The sequence below is a fragment of the Schistocerca serialis genome, chromosome 3 (genome assembly GCF_023864345.2).
Source record: "Schistocerca serialis cubense isolate TAMUIC-IGC-003099 chromosome 3, iqSchSeri2.2, whole genome shotgun sequence".
NCBI lineage: Eukaryota > Metazoa > Arthropoda > Insecta > Orthoptera > Acrididae > Schistocerca > Schistocerca serialis.
Genome location: NC_064640.1, coordinates 345175283 through 345188805, shown reverse-complemented (window position 1 = coordinate 345188805; position 13523 = coordinate 345175283). Strand labels below are relative to the sequence as shown.

Here is a 13523-nt window from a genome sequence, read left to right as displayed (position 1 = left end):
AAACAGTCTCGTTTATTTGGTGTGTGTAACAATTGCTGCAATATTAGGCAGGCCTATTTCGTTTTATCTAGCAGACAGTGACAAAATACACATAATCAAATCGAGAAACCACACCAGTCTTCGGTACAATTTGCATCAACAGCTTTTCTAGTATTAAACAACGACATTTCGTTTTTTGATATAGCAAAACATTGATGAACTTCGATGAGGTAATAGATTCTTTCCCGAAGAAGTGTGTTCTACTGCTTTGCTTGTCTCTTGTTTTATTTATCCTATATTTAATTTTATGTCACACAAAACAGCAAGTTATTAGCCAATAGGCAGTAAAGACTGCAGATTTTCTGAAGAGTTCTTGTTCTGCCGGTTACAAATAATCCCATCCTGTATTAATTGTGAGATTTTTTTAAGAGGGGCAGGATGTCAAAGTGGCCGATTGGGAGCAGGAGAGGTACTACAGGACATTTTAATTTCCACTGGCATGAATATAGTTTGATGACACCCATTACAAAATATTACATGTTTGAATTCCACAGAGTGAAATACAGAGACCTGCAATGGAAGAATGCTGTGTGAAGAGGCAGGCACTGCACTTCGGCACACTTTAGGACCAAATAACATGTCTTACGTTCCCTCGAACATGTGTGTGTTTACGTTAAGTGATTTTGCTGTCAAAGTGGCCGATTGGGAGCAGGAGAGGTACTACAGGACATTTTAATTTCCACTGGCATGAATATAGTTTGATGACACCCATTACAAAATATTACATGTTTGAATTCCACAGAGTGAAATACAGAGACCTGCAATGGAAGAATGCTGTGTGAAGAGGCAGGCACTGCACTTCGGCACACTTTAGGACCAAATAACATGTCTTACGTTCCCTCGAACATGTGTGTGTTTACGTTAAGTGATTTTGCTGTTTCTTCTTCGTTTATTACTCTCACGTCAAATGAAAACAAATCAGATTTCTGTTGCCGGGAGCTGTCAAGTGAATTAAAATACATTCACATAATTACGGAAGGCTAAAATATGTAATTAGTTTCAGATTTTATTTTGTTTCCACCTGTCTGACAGTCAAGCATTAATCGCCTTGCAGAACAATGAAGTTATTTTTCTCGGTTTGTTTCTGCTGAGGCAGTCAATTTATTTGAACGAAGTGTTTAATTCCACACTGCTGGCTAGTTTCAGCTATTTGCTGCAGTTCAAGTTCACATTTTCATCTTACAGCATGTATGGGATTATGCCGTAATAAAGAACCAAACATGAGATAATACTGGTAATCAAAGAAAGTTTACGTCTGAATCTGGACATGCGAATGTGCACTTTAAGCCGAATGATGCATTTTATTATGGTTCAAAAAATTCCCATGCTCTTGGAGTATAATCTCTAATATCTTGTTTCTTTTATTACATAATGTAAGATCTTTTAATGTTTTACATTTACGAACGTACGGGCTTCCTGGGTCACCGTAGCTGCGCAAGCACGGCGATGCAGGTTATCTGGCGCTCTCAGGCAACTGTTGAAACGAATCTATTCCTGAAACTTCCTGGCTGATTAAAACTGTATGCCCGACCGAGACTCGAACTCGGGACCTTTGCCTTTCGCGGGCAAGTGCTCTACCAACTGAGCTACCAAAGCACGACTCACGCCCGGTACTCACAGCTTTACTTCTGCCAGTACCTTGTCTTCCTACCTTCCAAACTTTACAGAAGCTCTCCTGCGAGAGATCAACATTATTTGTGAAAGCTTAGCTTCTCTTGCAGCTTATTAATCTTAGATACCAACATTATACGTGAAAGCTTTTCTTTTCTTGTAGCAACACTATGTATAGCAATTTAAACCGTTACCTTTCCCTATTTGTGTGTTCGCGCTACTTATTACTGATGTTGCTATTGGCTGACTACATCACGTGTCCTATGCTCTGAATATCCGCTGTCATCGGCTGGTGAGATCGCTTGACATGAGCTACGATTAGATTACAAAAGCGCATCGCAATCTTGATTTCAATTCTTCGGAAAGTAACATGCGGTGTTTGGTGGAATTCGAATTTATACTCTCGTAATACGAAAATATGCAGTGTACATCTTGCTGCACATCAGACATCTTTCCAAAACTATGTTTTTCCCTGTGAGTTTTGTATTCTAAAGTACCGGGAAATTCTACGCCGATGTATAAAACCACAACCATTGAAAGGATTGATAAGTTTTACAGTTCCGAGGAAAAGTATGCTGTTACTTAACACGGAAAAAGTGTATTTTCATCCGGGAGAAAGTGTATTTTTAACCGAAAAATCCGGGATTTTTTTTTCGACCACGTATACTCCCTGTATTAATATGTAATTTCATTTACACCTATGAAACAGTCAGTGTAACATAATGGTAATAATTGAATGTTTCATATGGGACAGTGGACTGCAGCATGTTGAGAATACTGAGAAGGAACAGGAAGATGATGAAATGGGTAAGAGACAACGCAGCAGTCCAGAATGTCATCATGGCTACTATGACAGTAAAATGTAGAAAACAGCAGTATGAAATGATACAAACTGACAAAACATGGATTAAGGAAAATCTCTGCTATATTCTTCCAGATGACGATCTAATTAGAAATTAACAGATCACAACAGAAATAAGCAGTGTCATAGGATAGGTACAGCCAAAAATTATGACATGTTGAAAATTTTATTAGAGACGTTTATTCAGCAGTGGATGGAAAAATAGATGGTGGCAATGTTGTTGCAAATTACTAGGCAAGTCTGTTACGAGAGGCTAGAAGACAGAGAATAATTACTGATTGCTATTAACATCATAACTGAAAAGTATGTCATGGTGAAACAATAGAACATCTTGACAAATATATGATGAATAATTAAAACTCAACATGGGTTAGCTTGGGTGTTTGATTTTTAGAATGAAAAGAGTACTAAATTGAACCAAGACACAACCAAGACAAAAGAAGTTTCTGAAAAAATTGTTTTGGTGCCTGTTAGAAAGAAGAAAAGAATACAACATTTATGTAAACAAGTGAGACTAGAGTTTAATTCTTGTAAAATATGGTGTCATTTTACATTTGTAGTTGTTTTAAGTAATAGTTAAAATGTGATATAATTTGTTCATTTTTATGTAAGTATTTTTACTGTACTCATTGTAGTTGTGCAAGGGGTCTTTCTGTTGTAGATAATTTTAAAACTGGGGCAACCACAGCTAAAATAGTTGTACATGATTGCTTGACAATTCATAGAGTTAACAGTTTTTTTTTTAATTACAGGTGTTAAAACTATTATAATGAAACTGAATGAAGTGTCGAATGATCTGCTGTAGCTGTATTTGTTCTGGTCACTTATAAACCCACACAACCGGTTTTGCAACTTTTAAGTAGCACAAAAACGGATTTGTATATACTTAATAAATACAGTTTGCAAGTTAGTACCAAAAGAAAGTTACTTACAAATGCTATGTCATAGGTTACAGTATGCTGCAGAGTAACAATTGGTATGGCTAGGTAAAGTTTTCAGCCCTCCTCAATTGATAAAAAAACAATAATCAATTGTTAAAAAAAAAAAGAAAAAAAACTGTCAATGATGAATATCATGTCAAGAGCAAAGGAATATAATTAGAAATCAGAACTGGTCCCTAATTAAAAAACAGTGAAAAAGTAACGCAAATGAAAAATAGATGGGGACTATCCCCATGTGACATGGATCAACAGCCAAAAACGGGACTGACGTGTGTTACGTCATGAACTGTACTTTTTCTGATTAACATCTGCTCTTGTCGGCCTACGTCAAGCAGCAAAATGCCCGTCATAGATGTTATACAGCGAAGTACTGGGCCCTGTGGTGACTGAAAAATAAAATAAAGCTAGTGATGAAAACTAGTAAACTTGAAATCTACTTAAAATTGTTTTAACTGTTATTGTAGGGCCACCAGTGGCCAAAAGGAAGAAGCATATACTGCTCGTCAAACTTGTCAAAAGCAGACATGCTCATGTGTATTTGCCACCAACATAGCAGCTGACAACATAAGCTATGAGTGTCCTGTGTGTTGTCTAAGCCTGTGCTGTGGCTGCCGTCTGGGAACCAAGACGGTGACGGAAATTGAACTAACACTGGCAACACAGAAAATAAGGAAGTGCAATGCTAGTGCTCTGCTTAGGACTTATGGTCACCATGCAAACTATTAGTCTTGGCTCCCTGTTTTACATAAAACTGAGCCTGAATGATACTAAATATAATAATGTTGCTAAGATGAACTGCTTATTTCTGAATCATCAGAACTTATTTCTGAATCTTTAAAACAGTTTAGACATTAAATGGAGCAGATGACCTCCCAGTTGACCTGGAGCGGGAGTAAACATGAATGTTAACATAAAAAAACTGTAATAAGTTAGCCAACTGATTAGATGTTGAGACCCCTAACTCAAAAAATTTAAATAGTCAAAAGTAGCCAATAAAGCTCGGTGCCTTAACTCTGTTTGATTATTGAGATTCTCATCATGGGACTGTCTTATGGACTTTACTATATATTTTATGAAGCATATTTAATACAGTGCTGTTTTTCTCTTTGTGTAGTACCTCCAAATTGTTATGGAGGTCTGAAATAGAATGTTGATTATTACATAAGATGTTAGCTAGCACAGATTTCGAACTGCTCACGTTGAGAAATTCTTTAAAGCGAATTTTGAAATTCCTACCCATTTGCCTAATGTACTTTTGAGAACAGTCATTATAGGAAATTGAATAAACCCCTGTATAGGAAATTGAATAAACCCCTGTGTTCTTATGTGGGTTGCCGATTGACTGTTCCCTGTCTTTATACGTGGTACCTACATTCTGTGGAATAAAAAAAACACTAGATTTGCAAAACCAGTTGTATGGGTCCATAAGTGACCGGAACAAATACAGCTACAGCTACAGCGGGCCATTGGACATTTAACACCTACATTTTGAAAAACTGTTCACTGTATGAATTGTCAAGCAATAATGCATGATTATTTAATTGATTTTAACTTTTGGTTAATGTGCTGTTACTACTGCTGCTTCCAGTTTTAGCACTTACAAAACATTCAGTATCTTGATAATTGCTTAGTGTGTTATGTAGTATAATGTTGATACTGACTTAAGTTTCATTTTAGGGTTCACTCAGCATATCAGGTGCTACAGGATACCTGCATCAGCAACAGCAGCAGTTATCTGCACAGTATGTATTAAATATGCATCATTGTAACTGTGTGTGAAATGTTCCTAGAATAGTCCGTTTAACAGAAAAGTCGTTAAAATTAATGGTATTTTTTGTTTCCATCATATTAGTTAGTTGTTCTGGTACAGGGCACACCAGTGTTTCCAGATTGTCTTAAGGCAGGCTTCATTTAACTGAAAGTAAGGCATTTTGTCCCAAATTGTCTAAGGTGATTTAAATGCCAGAGGTATGGCCATACTGCCTTAAAATGGAAAATCAGTGCAACACATGCAAGACGAACTAGAGCCGCCTCTGAACCAGAGAAGGTATGATCTCCACCATGGTGCATTAATTCACAAGGCAGACACCCAGACTGGAGCCAGGAATGCTGTAACAAGGGAATGTTCCAGTCGGACAAGTCAAAACCTCCCATGAAATATTTTATGTAGGAAGAATACGCTGAAAGAAACAAACGTCAAAATTTTAGCTACCAAGACAAACTGCAAGTGTGTTCTAAAAAAGAGAAATAAATAAATTGTTGAAAATTGCCAAATTTGTAGCTTTTCCAGTGGCTGGAGAAATGTACACTCCTTACTGTAACTGTATCAGACAGTGCATGTGCAACACGGCAGGCACATATCCTTGGGTGATGGCACGTTGGTAAGCAGATAACACAGCAGAACACAATCGTAATTTGTAAAGTGAATTTCAGTTTCTGTTGATAGTTCCTGTGACACGATTGGTCACAGTTACTATTCGCTCAGATTTGCAACTTGGTTAATATCCATCATAATTAGCAGTTGTGTTTGCAGTATCGCTAGGTGTTAACAATGGAGATAAAACTGAATTTTCTTTGTGTTTCCTTCATATAGCATCTGTGTTTGTGAGAGTTCCAAAGTAATGTGGAATCAAATTAATGTTGCACACCATATGGGCAAAGATGGAATATGAAGAAAGTGGTATGTAATCAGAATCACCTACTTTTCCTGAAGACCTACATATGTGTTATTTATTAATTAACATTTTGGATGTTCATTCAAATGATGTTGACATTTCCTTAGAAATTGTGAAAACCTGGAAGAAATAACTCTGACAATTCCGTAAATTGTAGTTCGAAAAATGAGTGTGGTGCTAATTATAGTCCATAACAAAAATACAGCACATTTGTAGCCTGAAGGGGAGGGAGAGGGAGAGAGAGAGAGAGAGAGAGAGAGAGAGAGAGAGAGAGAGAGAGAGAGAGAGAGAGAGAGAGAGAGAGAGATCGACTGGTGCAGTCGATGGATGCTATGACACATTTATATAAAACGATGCTATTGATAAAAATCAGTGGATTACTGTTTCTGCAGCTTTACCTGTGTCTTCAGGAACCTCAAAGCAAGTCAGCATCAAATTTTTTTTTTTTTTTTAATTGTCTGTTTAGTTGCAAAAATCTTGTAATCAGCATATTAAAATCTGTAAAAATGAGAGAGAATGATTGAAGCAATCTACTGACAAAGGACCTGCAGGCTCCTGGGCCTCTTTTCTGGAGGTGTGTTATAAAAAACCATCATATTGTAATTTAGAAACTCTGACATTTTAGTTTTGATGTGGTTGTACTGACCGAAGTTATTCATTTGTTTGAAATGTCATACCCACAAACAACTTTTGGCATTGGGAATGTGCCATGATTAGTTCTGCAAGTTGTTACATTATTTTATATGTCTTGTATTGTTGGATATTGTATTTGTATTATTATATATCGTATTATTGAATTGTATTATGCACATTGTTAAGTAAGTTGTTGTAGCTGTGTCTACCGTTGTTTTAGGGTTTCATGTAATGAATACTGATGAAGAAATGATTAGAAGTGAAACGCTTTAGAATAAGAAAGTGGGTATGAAACGTGAGGTAGAGAAAATAAAACAAAAAAGCGGAAAAGAATATACTTCACGATCTGGTACAGCTGTAGCTGGCAAGACTTTCAAAGCAGTAAAGAAATGTTGTTTAAAGGAGTGTTTAAAGAAAATAATCTCTGAAGCTCAAGCAGAAAAGTTAAACTATTTTTAGTCGCACAGTAAAATGTAGCAGGATGCAATTGTAGGTCAGTGTTTAAATAAACGCAAAGCTAAAATAAAAATAAAGACAGTGAATCCAAAACACATGCCAGTGTAAATGGGAATCTGTTATTGTAAATGAAGGGGAAGCTGTCGAAGTTTGTCGATCTCTCTATGATACAGACTCTTTACCAAATTTCTGTTAAGTATATATGTGTTATTCGGGGGAAAGTGTCGAATGGCAGTTCCTTTATGGAAAGAAGAGGCTCACATACCAGTAGGTCTCATAAGCTGGACAGTGATGTGTTTGATCTATTAAAGGCACTTCTTAACATGATTCCAAGCAAAACAATCCATTACTCACAACACACATCTGAACAGAAATATTTTGAAAACACTGAACTTAACATAAAAAATCTATGTGAATTGTTTCAGGATTACTACAAAGAAAATACAAAACAATATTTGAAAATCGCTTACAAAATGTATTTTCATTGCTTCATGGAGGGAAGGAAGATTCGGTTTAATGTCCCATTGATGTCAAGGTCATTAAGGACAGAGCACAAGCTCAGCTCTTGGATTGTGTGGATGAGGAAATCAGCTGTGCCCTTTCAAAGGAACCATCCTAGCATTTGCCAGGAGTGATTTAAGGAAATCACAGAAAACCTAAATCTGGATGGCTGAACGCAGGTTTGAACCATCATCCTCCCGAATGCGAGTAAAATGCACTAACCACTGTGCCATCTCACTCAGTTTCATTGTTTCAAGTCACTTAACACATATAGCCACCTAAAAACTGATGTCTATAACTTTTGTACAGAGTGAAAGCAGAAGTTAACAAATGATCCTAAAGACCCCTATCAAACAGTGTGTTTGCAGCACCAATTCAAAATTGATCAGTATAACAGAATACAAGAAGCAAAGTAAGAATGATCATACTTGTGTTGTTGTTGAATTTGACTATGGTAAAAATTTGCCAGTTCCGAAATTAAATGTGCCAATGCTGTTTTACAAATGCCTCCTCTGATGATACATTTTTAATGTTCACATTGATAACAATGGATTGTCCTACGTGTACAGATTTATGGAAGGGTAAGCTAAGAAAGGACCTGACTCTGTTATTTTATTTCTGTTTGACTGCTTAATGAATGAGATGACTAGTAATATAAGCTCAATAATTTTCCTATCCAATGTGTGTGGGGGACTGAACAAAAAATTTACATGGTGCAGTTTGGCATTTGGTTCACCAGAAATTTTAATGTAGACATTGACCACATTTTTTCCAGTCAGAGGACATTCATTCAATCAATGCGACCGAAATTTTGGCCGCCTTAAATCTGTCGTGGAGAGAGAGAAAAAAAAGGGGGGGGGGCAGTTGTTGGCAGTGCTAAACCTTATCTGGAGGTCATGGTTGAATGTCATATTAACCTATCACCTTTTGATTTTGTAATAGATCATGACATTATAAAGAATTGGGCAGAAATGTTGAAGCCTATATTCTGGGCAAAACCAAGAAGAAAGAAAAATATATTCCAGATCCAGAAATATGTCCAAATGAAATACACAAAGGTTGGTTCTTAGCTGTGTTCTACAACTTGTACTGAGATTACATACAATTCCAAATATGGTTGACAAGGAATCCAAACTTGAATCAGGCCCCATATAGTGGCATTAAATCAGAGAAAGTGACAGATGTTACAGATCTTCTTGTCTTCATGTCACCTGCAGACAGGAATTGCCTTGAATGATTTAGAAGAAATTGTAAATGTGTTTTGAGCCCATAAGTTTCATGTGAATTTATTTATTTTCCTACACATCCTGTATGGCATTTTACTAATATTTTTTCATATTTTGTGCAGAGCATTTTATGTTCTTTGGAAAGAGGCTACTTAAGTGCAAAAACTAAATTGTGTTTCAATATGTTGAAATATATATGTATCCTAAGAATGTGTTAAGTCATACTTTGTGGAGGTGTTCATTTCATCAGCACTTATTTCAGTTTGATCTTTGTTATTAAATCCGAAATGTCTTCTTACCAGTTGCAGAAAAACAGTTCATAGCTTTTGTTCGGCACTTGGCCTGAACATAACAAGACCTCTGTCTTTAGAATGACAACAAAAAGACTAATTTGGATTCCACCCCAAACTAATAGTGTAATTCAGCCCCTAGAAAAAGAAAATGTTAGTTTTCATCATCCAGCACTTCTCTTTACATTTTCCTGATGACTGCAGGGAATAAACACGGAAACGTTACAGTGTTCGTAAAATATACATTGTGCAAAAGATTATCTTAAGAACTGTGCTACAAAAATGTTATAAAATATTTCATGTTCACAAATTAAAGCCCCCAATTGATGGAAGTTGTCTGCCATGTAACATCATATACTCTCTTGTCTTTTTTCCCCTCTGCTAGTAATTCGTGTAACAATTACATCTGCAACAGTTCAGCTGTCAATATGAAGTGCAAGTTTTTCAAAAAACTAATGATTTGAGACAGTTTTGGTATGATTTAAGTGCTTAAAATTTGCATGTTTGCACTTTGTACCTCATGCTACATGACATAACATTCTCTCTGTTATGGATAATCTATGCATTTGTCTGCTAGGCAGGAAGGGCTGTACAAACCACTGTTATAAGTGGTTGTCCGTGTGACAAAAATGAGTAAATTCATCATTTTTAAAAACTACTTGCAGTTTGTCTTAGCAGCTAAAAATTTGATAGTCATTTCTTTTGGTGTATTATTCTAGTGTGAAAATTTTCAGGGTAGGGTTCAACATGTTGTATTCAACCTTGTAAGTTTGATGAAGAGGGGAAATTTAACAAATTATAGCAACCACGTGATGAAGTGAGAATGATTTTTAAAGGTAATGCATCTACTTGGCTTCAGTTTGACATTTAATTCTACACTCATTAAAACAGTTATGTGGGCAAAAGTGCCTCAATCCAGACACACACATACAGTGCTGGTGTAAATGGCATAAATGAATGTGTAAGGCTGCATCTTTTAAAAATCCATGTCCAGTTTTAAATTGATTCAGACACACATTTCAAGCCCTGTGATTCATCTGTGTTAGTTAGTTAGTTACGTGTTCCATTGATCAATAGCACGGAAAAATCATTATGATGTGAACGTGTCAAATGCACAAGAAATGTGTACAGGAAACAAGTTTTTTTACATTATAGTGTTATACCTAAATATTTCTATTACCTATCCCATCCCCTTAAATGACACAAAATCCATATATTATATCTCCAGATTTATTTGCTCATATTCAGGAATTCATCTATGGTATAGGAGGAGTTGTCAAGGAGGTATGATTTCAGTTTGTTTTTGAAACTATTACTGCTGTCTGTCAGACATTTTATTTCATCTGGTAATTTATCAAAAAGTTTTATAGCAGCATATTTTACCCCTTTCTGTGCCAAAGATAGGTTAAGTAAAGGATAGTGTAGGTCTTTCTTTTTTCTGCTATTGTAATCATGAATGTCGCTGTTGATTTTAAACTGGTCCATATTGTTGAGAAAAAAATTTCATTACTGATTAAAGGTACTGTGAAGCAGTTGTAAGAATTCCTAACATTTTAAACAGATGCCTACAAGATGTGCGACTATCAACTCCATACATTATTCTAACTACTTTATTTTGGTCAGTGGATACCTTTTGGCTAAGTGTTGAGTTGCCCCAGGATATTATTTGGTATGACATCAGAGAATGGAAGTATGCGAAGTATGTTAGTTTACTAATTTCTACATCTTCAAAATCAGCAATTATTCTGATTGCAAAAGTTGCTGTACCTAGTCGCTTTAGGAGATCCAAAATGTGACTTTCCCAATTAAGATTCTCATCTATTTGTACACCCAAAACTTAGTATGCTCTACCCTGGCTACTGACTTCTTTTGATGTGTTATATTTATTGAAGGAATTATACTTTTTGCAGCAGAAAATTGGATGTTCTGTGTTTTTTTTTTCAAAGTTCAAAGCAAGCGATTCGCAGAAAATCAATTAATAACTTTTCCAAAGACCTTATTTGTATCATTTTCTATCAAACTTTCTTTTACTGGGTTAATAATTATGCTTGTATCTTCAGCAAACAGTGTCGGTTCAGCATCTTGTTTCACATAAGAAGGGAGGTCATTCACATATATCAAGAACAAGAGGGGACCCATGATTGAACCTTGTGGAACACCTAATGTAATTTCACCCTAGTTAGATGAAGTGGCAAACTCCTTTGAATCGCTTGAAGCATATAAAGAGACTTTTGCTTCCTGTTCTGTAGATATGACTTAAACCACTCACATGTTGTTCCATTTATACCATAAAATTGTAATTTCTCGAACATAATGTCATGGTTCACACAATCAAATGCTTTGGATAAGTCACAGAATATTCCTACTCGTGACATTTTACTATTTAAAGACTCTATTATGTAGACACTGAAATTGTATATTGCTGTCTCAGTGGAACAGCATTTCTGAAACCACTCTTGAGTACAATACTTTCTCAAAGATTTTTTAAAACACTGTAATCAAGGATACTGGCCGGTAATTATTGACATCTGTGGTTTCCCCCTTTTTGTAGAGAGGCCTGACAATGGCATATTTTAACCTGTCTGGAAAAATACCCTGAGTCAGTGATGCATTACATATGTGACTCAAAACATCAGCTGTAATTGCTCCACATTGTTTTAATAACTTGTTAGAGATGTCATCTACTCCAACAGAACATTTATTTTTCAAAGATTTAATAATTTTTGCTTATTTCACAAGAGGTTGTTAGGTGAAACTTAATCTGACTAAAACTTTTCAAAACTGACTCTTCCATGTGCTGCCTGGCTTTTTCTTTTGAACTATTCTCACCAATTTTTACTCGTACAATTAAGAAGTGATTGTTAAATACATTGGCTACCTGTGTACTGTTGGTTAAGGTGCTCTCATTCTCTTTAACAGTAATACTACCTACCCCAGTGGTTACTTTTCCTGTCTCCCTTCTAACAACATTCCATATTGATTTGATTTTATGGCTGGAGTTGTTAATTTCTTCTCTAACATGCATATTTCTTGATTTCCTTACAACTTTTCTCAGTATGTTACAATAATTTTTATAGTGTAAAACTACTTCTGGATCTTTACTAGTTCTTGCTGTCTCATACAGTTTTCTTTTTCTTTCTGAAGATACTTTAATACTGGTAGTAATCCAAGGTTTCTTTGAAAAGTTTGTGGTGTTACATTTAGTAATTTTCTTTGGAAAACAATGTTCAAAAAGGGATATAAATTTATCAAGAAATATGCTGCATTTATTAGCATTTGGCTCATTATATACATCTTCCCAGTTTACATTTCCTAAACTTTCTCTGAAGTGATCTATAGATACCAGGTTGAGCACTCTCACACTTTTACTTAATGGTTTATGTGGTGTACACCTTGTTAGGTTTTGTAAGTTTATCAGTTGTGCATCATGGTCTGATAATCCATTTACCACAGGGAAAGTACATGTTTGTTCAGCATCTTCTTGCTGTGCAAATACATTATCTGTTAGAGTACTACAGTCCTGAGCTATACGTGTAGGGAAACTGATCACTGATTCTAAGTTATATGTTCTTAACAACACTTCTAGTTCACTTTTCCTATCAGAATTGCTTGGAAAGTTAACATAGAAATCACCACAGATTAACAACTTCTTCTTTTTGTCTGACAGACAGCATAATAGGGAGTCAAACTTTTTTATGAATAGCTCCCAATCTCCAAGTGGAGACCTGTACACTGTTGCTAATACCAACACAACATTATCTAGCGGAAGCCCACCTGCACAAACCTTGAAGTGCTGATCAACACAAAATTTTCTTACTTCAACAGTTCTGTATTTATACCCTTGTTTTATGAAAATGGCATCTCCTCCTTTATGAATACTAGATCTACAAGTGTAAGATGCTAAATTATACCCATTTATACTGACGTTTTCCAACCCCACAGTTACAGGGTGCTCAGACAGACAAAGTATATCAATCTCATTCTTATTTTTGAGATCATATAAGCACATTATCAGATCACCTACTTAATTTTTTATTTCCCTGATATTTTGGTGAAGTAAGTTGATACTACCGTTAGCTTTATCCCTATTTACTGTGCATGATGTTTCTTTTCTTCTATTTTCCTTGGTTGTTGTCCATCTGGAATTTGGCTTTAACCTAAAAAACCTGTCTGTCTGGTCCCAATAACCACAGGGATCACCCCTTGTGTGACTGCGGCCCCCCTTACAGTATCTGCTAATAGAGAAGCTAACTTATCCTTCCCCTTCCTATTAAGGTGCAGGCCATGTG

General features: G+C 35.8%; 1 protein-coding gene across 3 annotated transcripts in view; it reads left to right on the top strand.

Annotated features, from left to right (window-relative positions):
• LOC126471610 (spindle assembly abnormal protein 6 homolog) overlaps window positions 1-13523 on the top strand; it is a 269622-nt gene that overhangs the window by 243695 nt on the left and 12404 nt on the right. For all 3 annotated transcript variants that reach the window (XM_050099849.1, XM_050099848.1, XM_050099850.1), the window contains one exon: window positions 5131-5195. In XM_050099849.1, the coding sequence (XP_049955806.1) occupies window positions 5131-5195 (65 nt within the window). The remainder of the gene's footprint in view (window positions 1-5130; window positions 5196-13523) is intronic.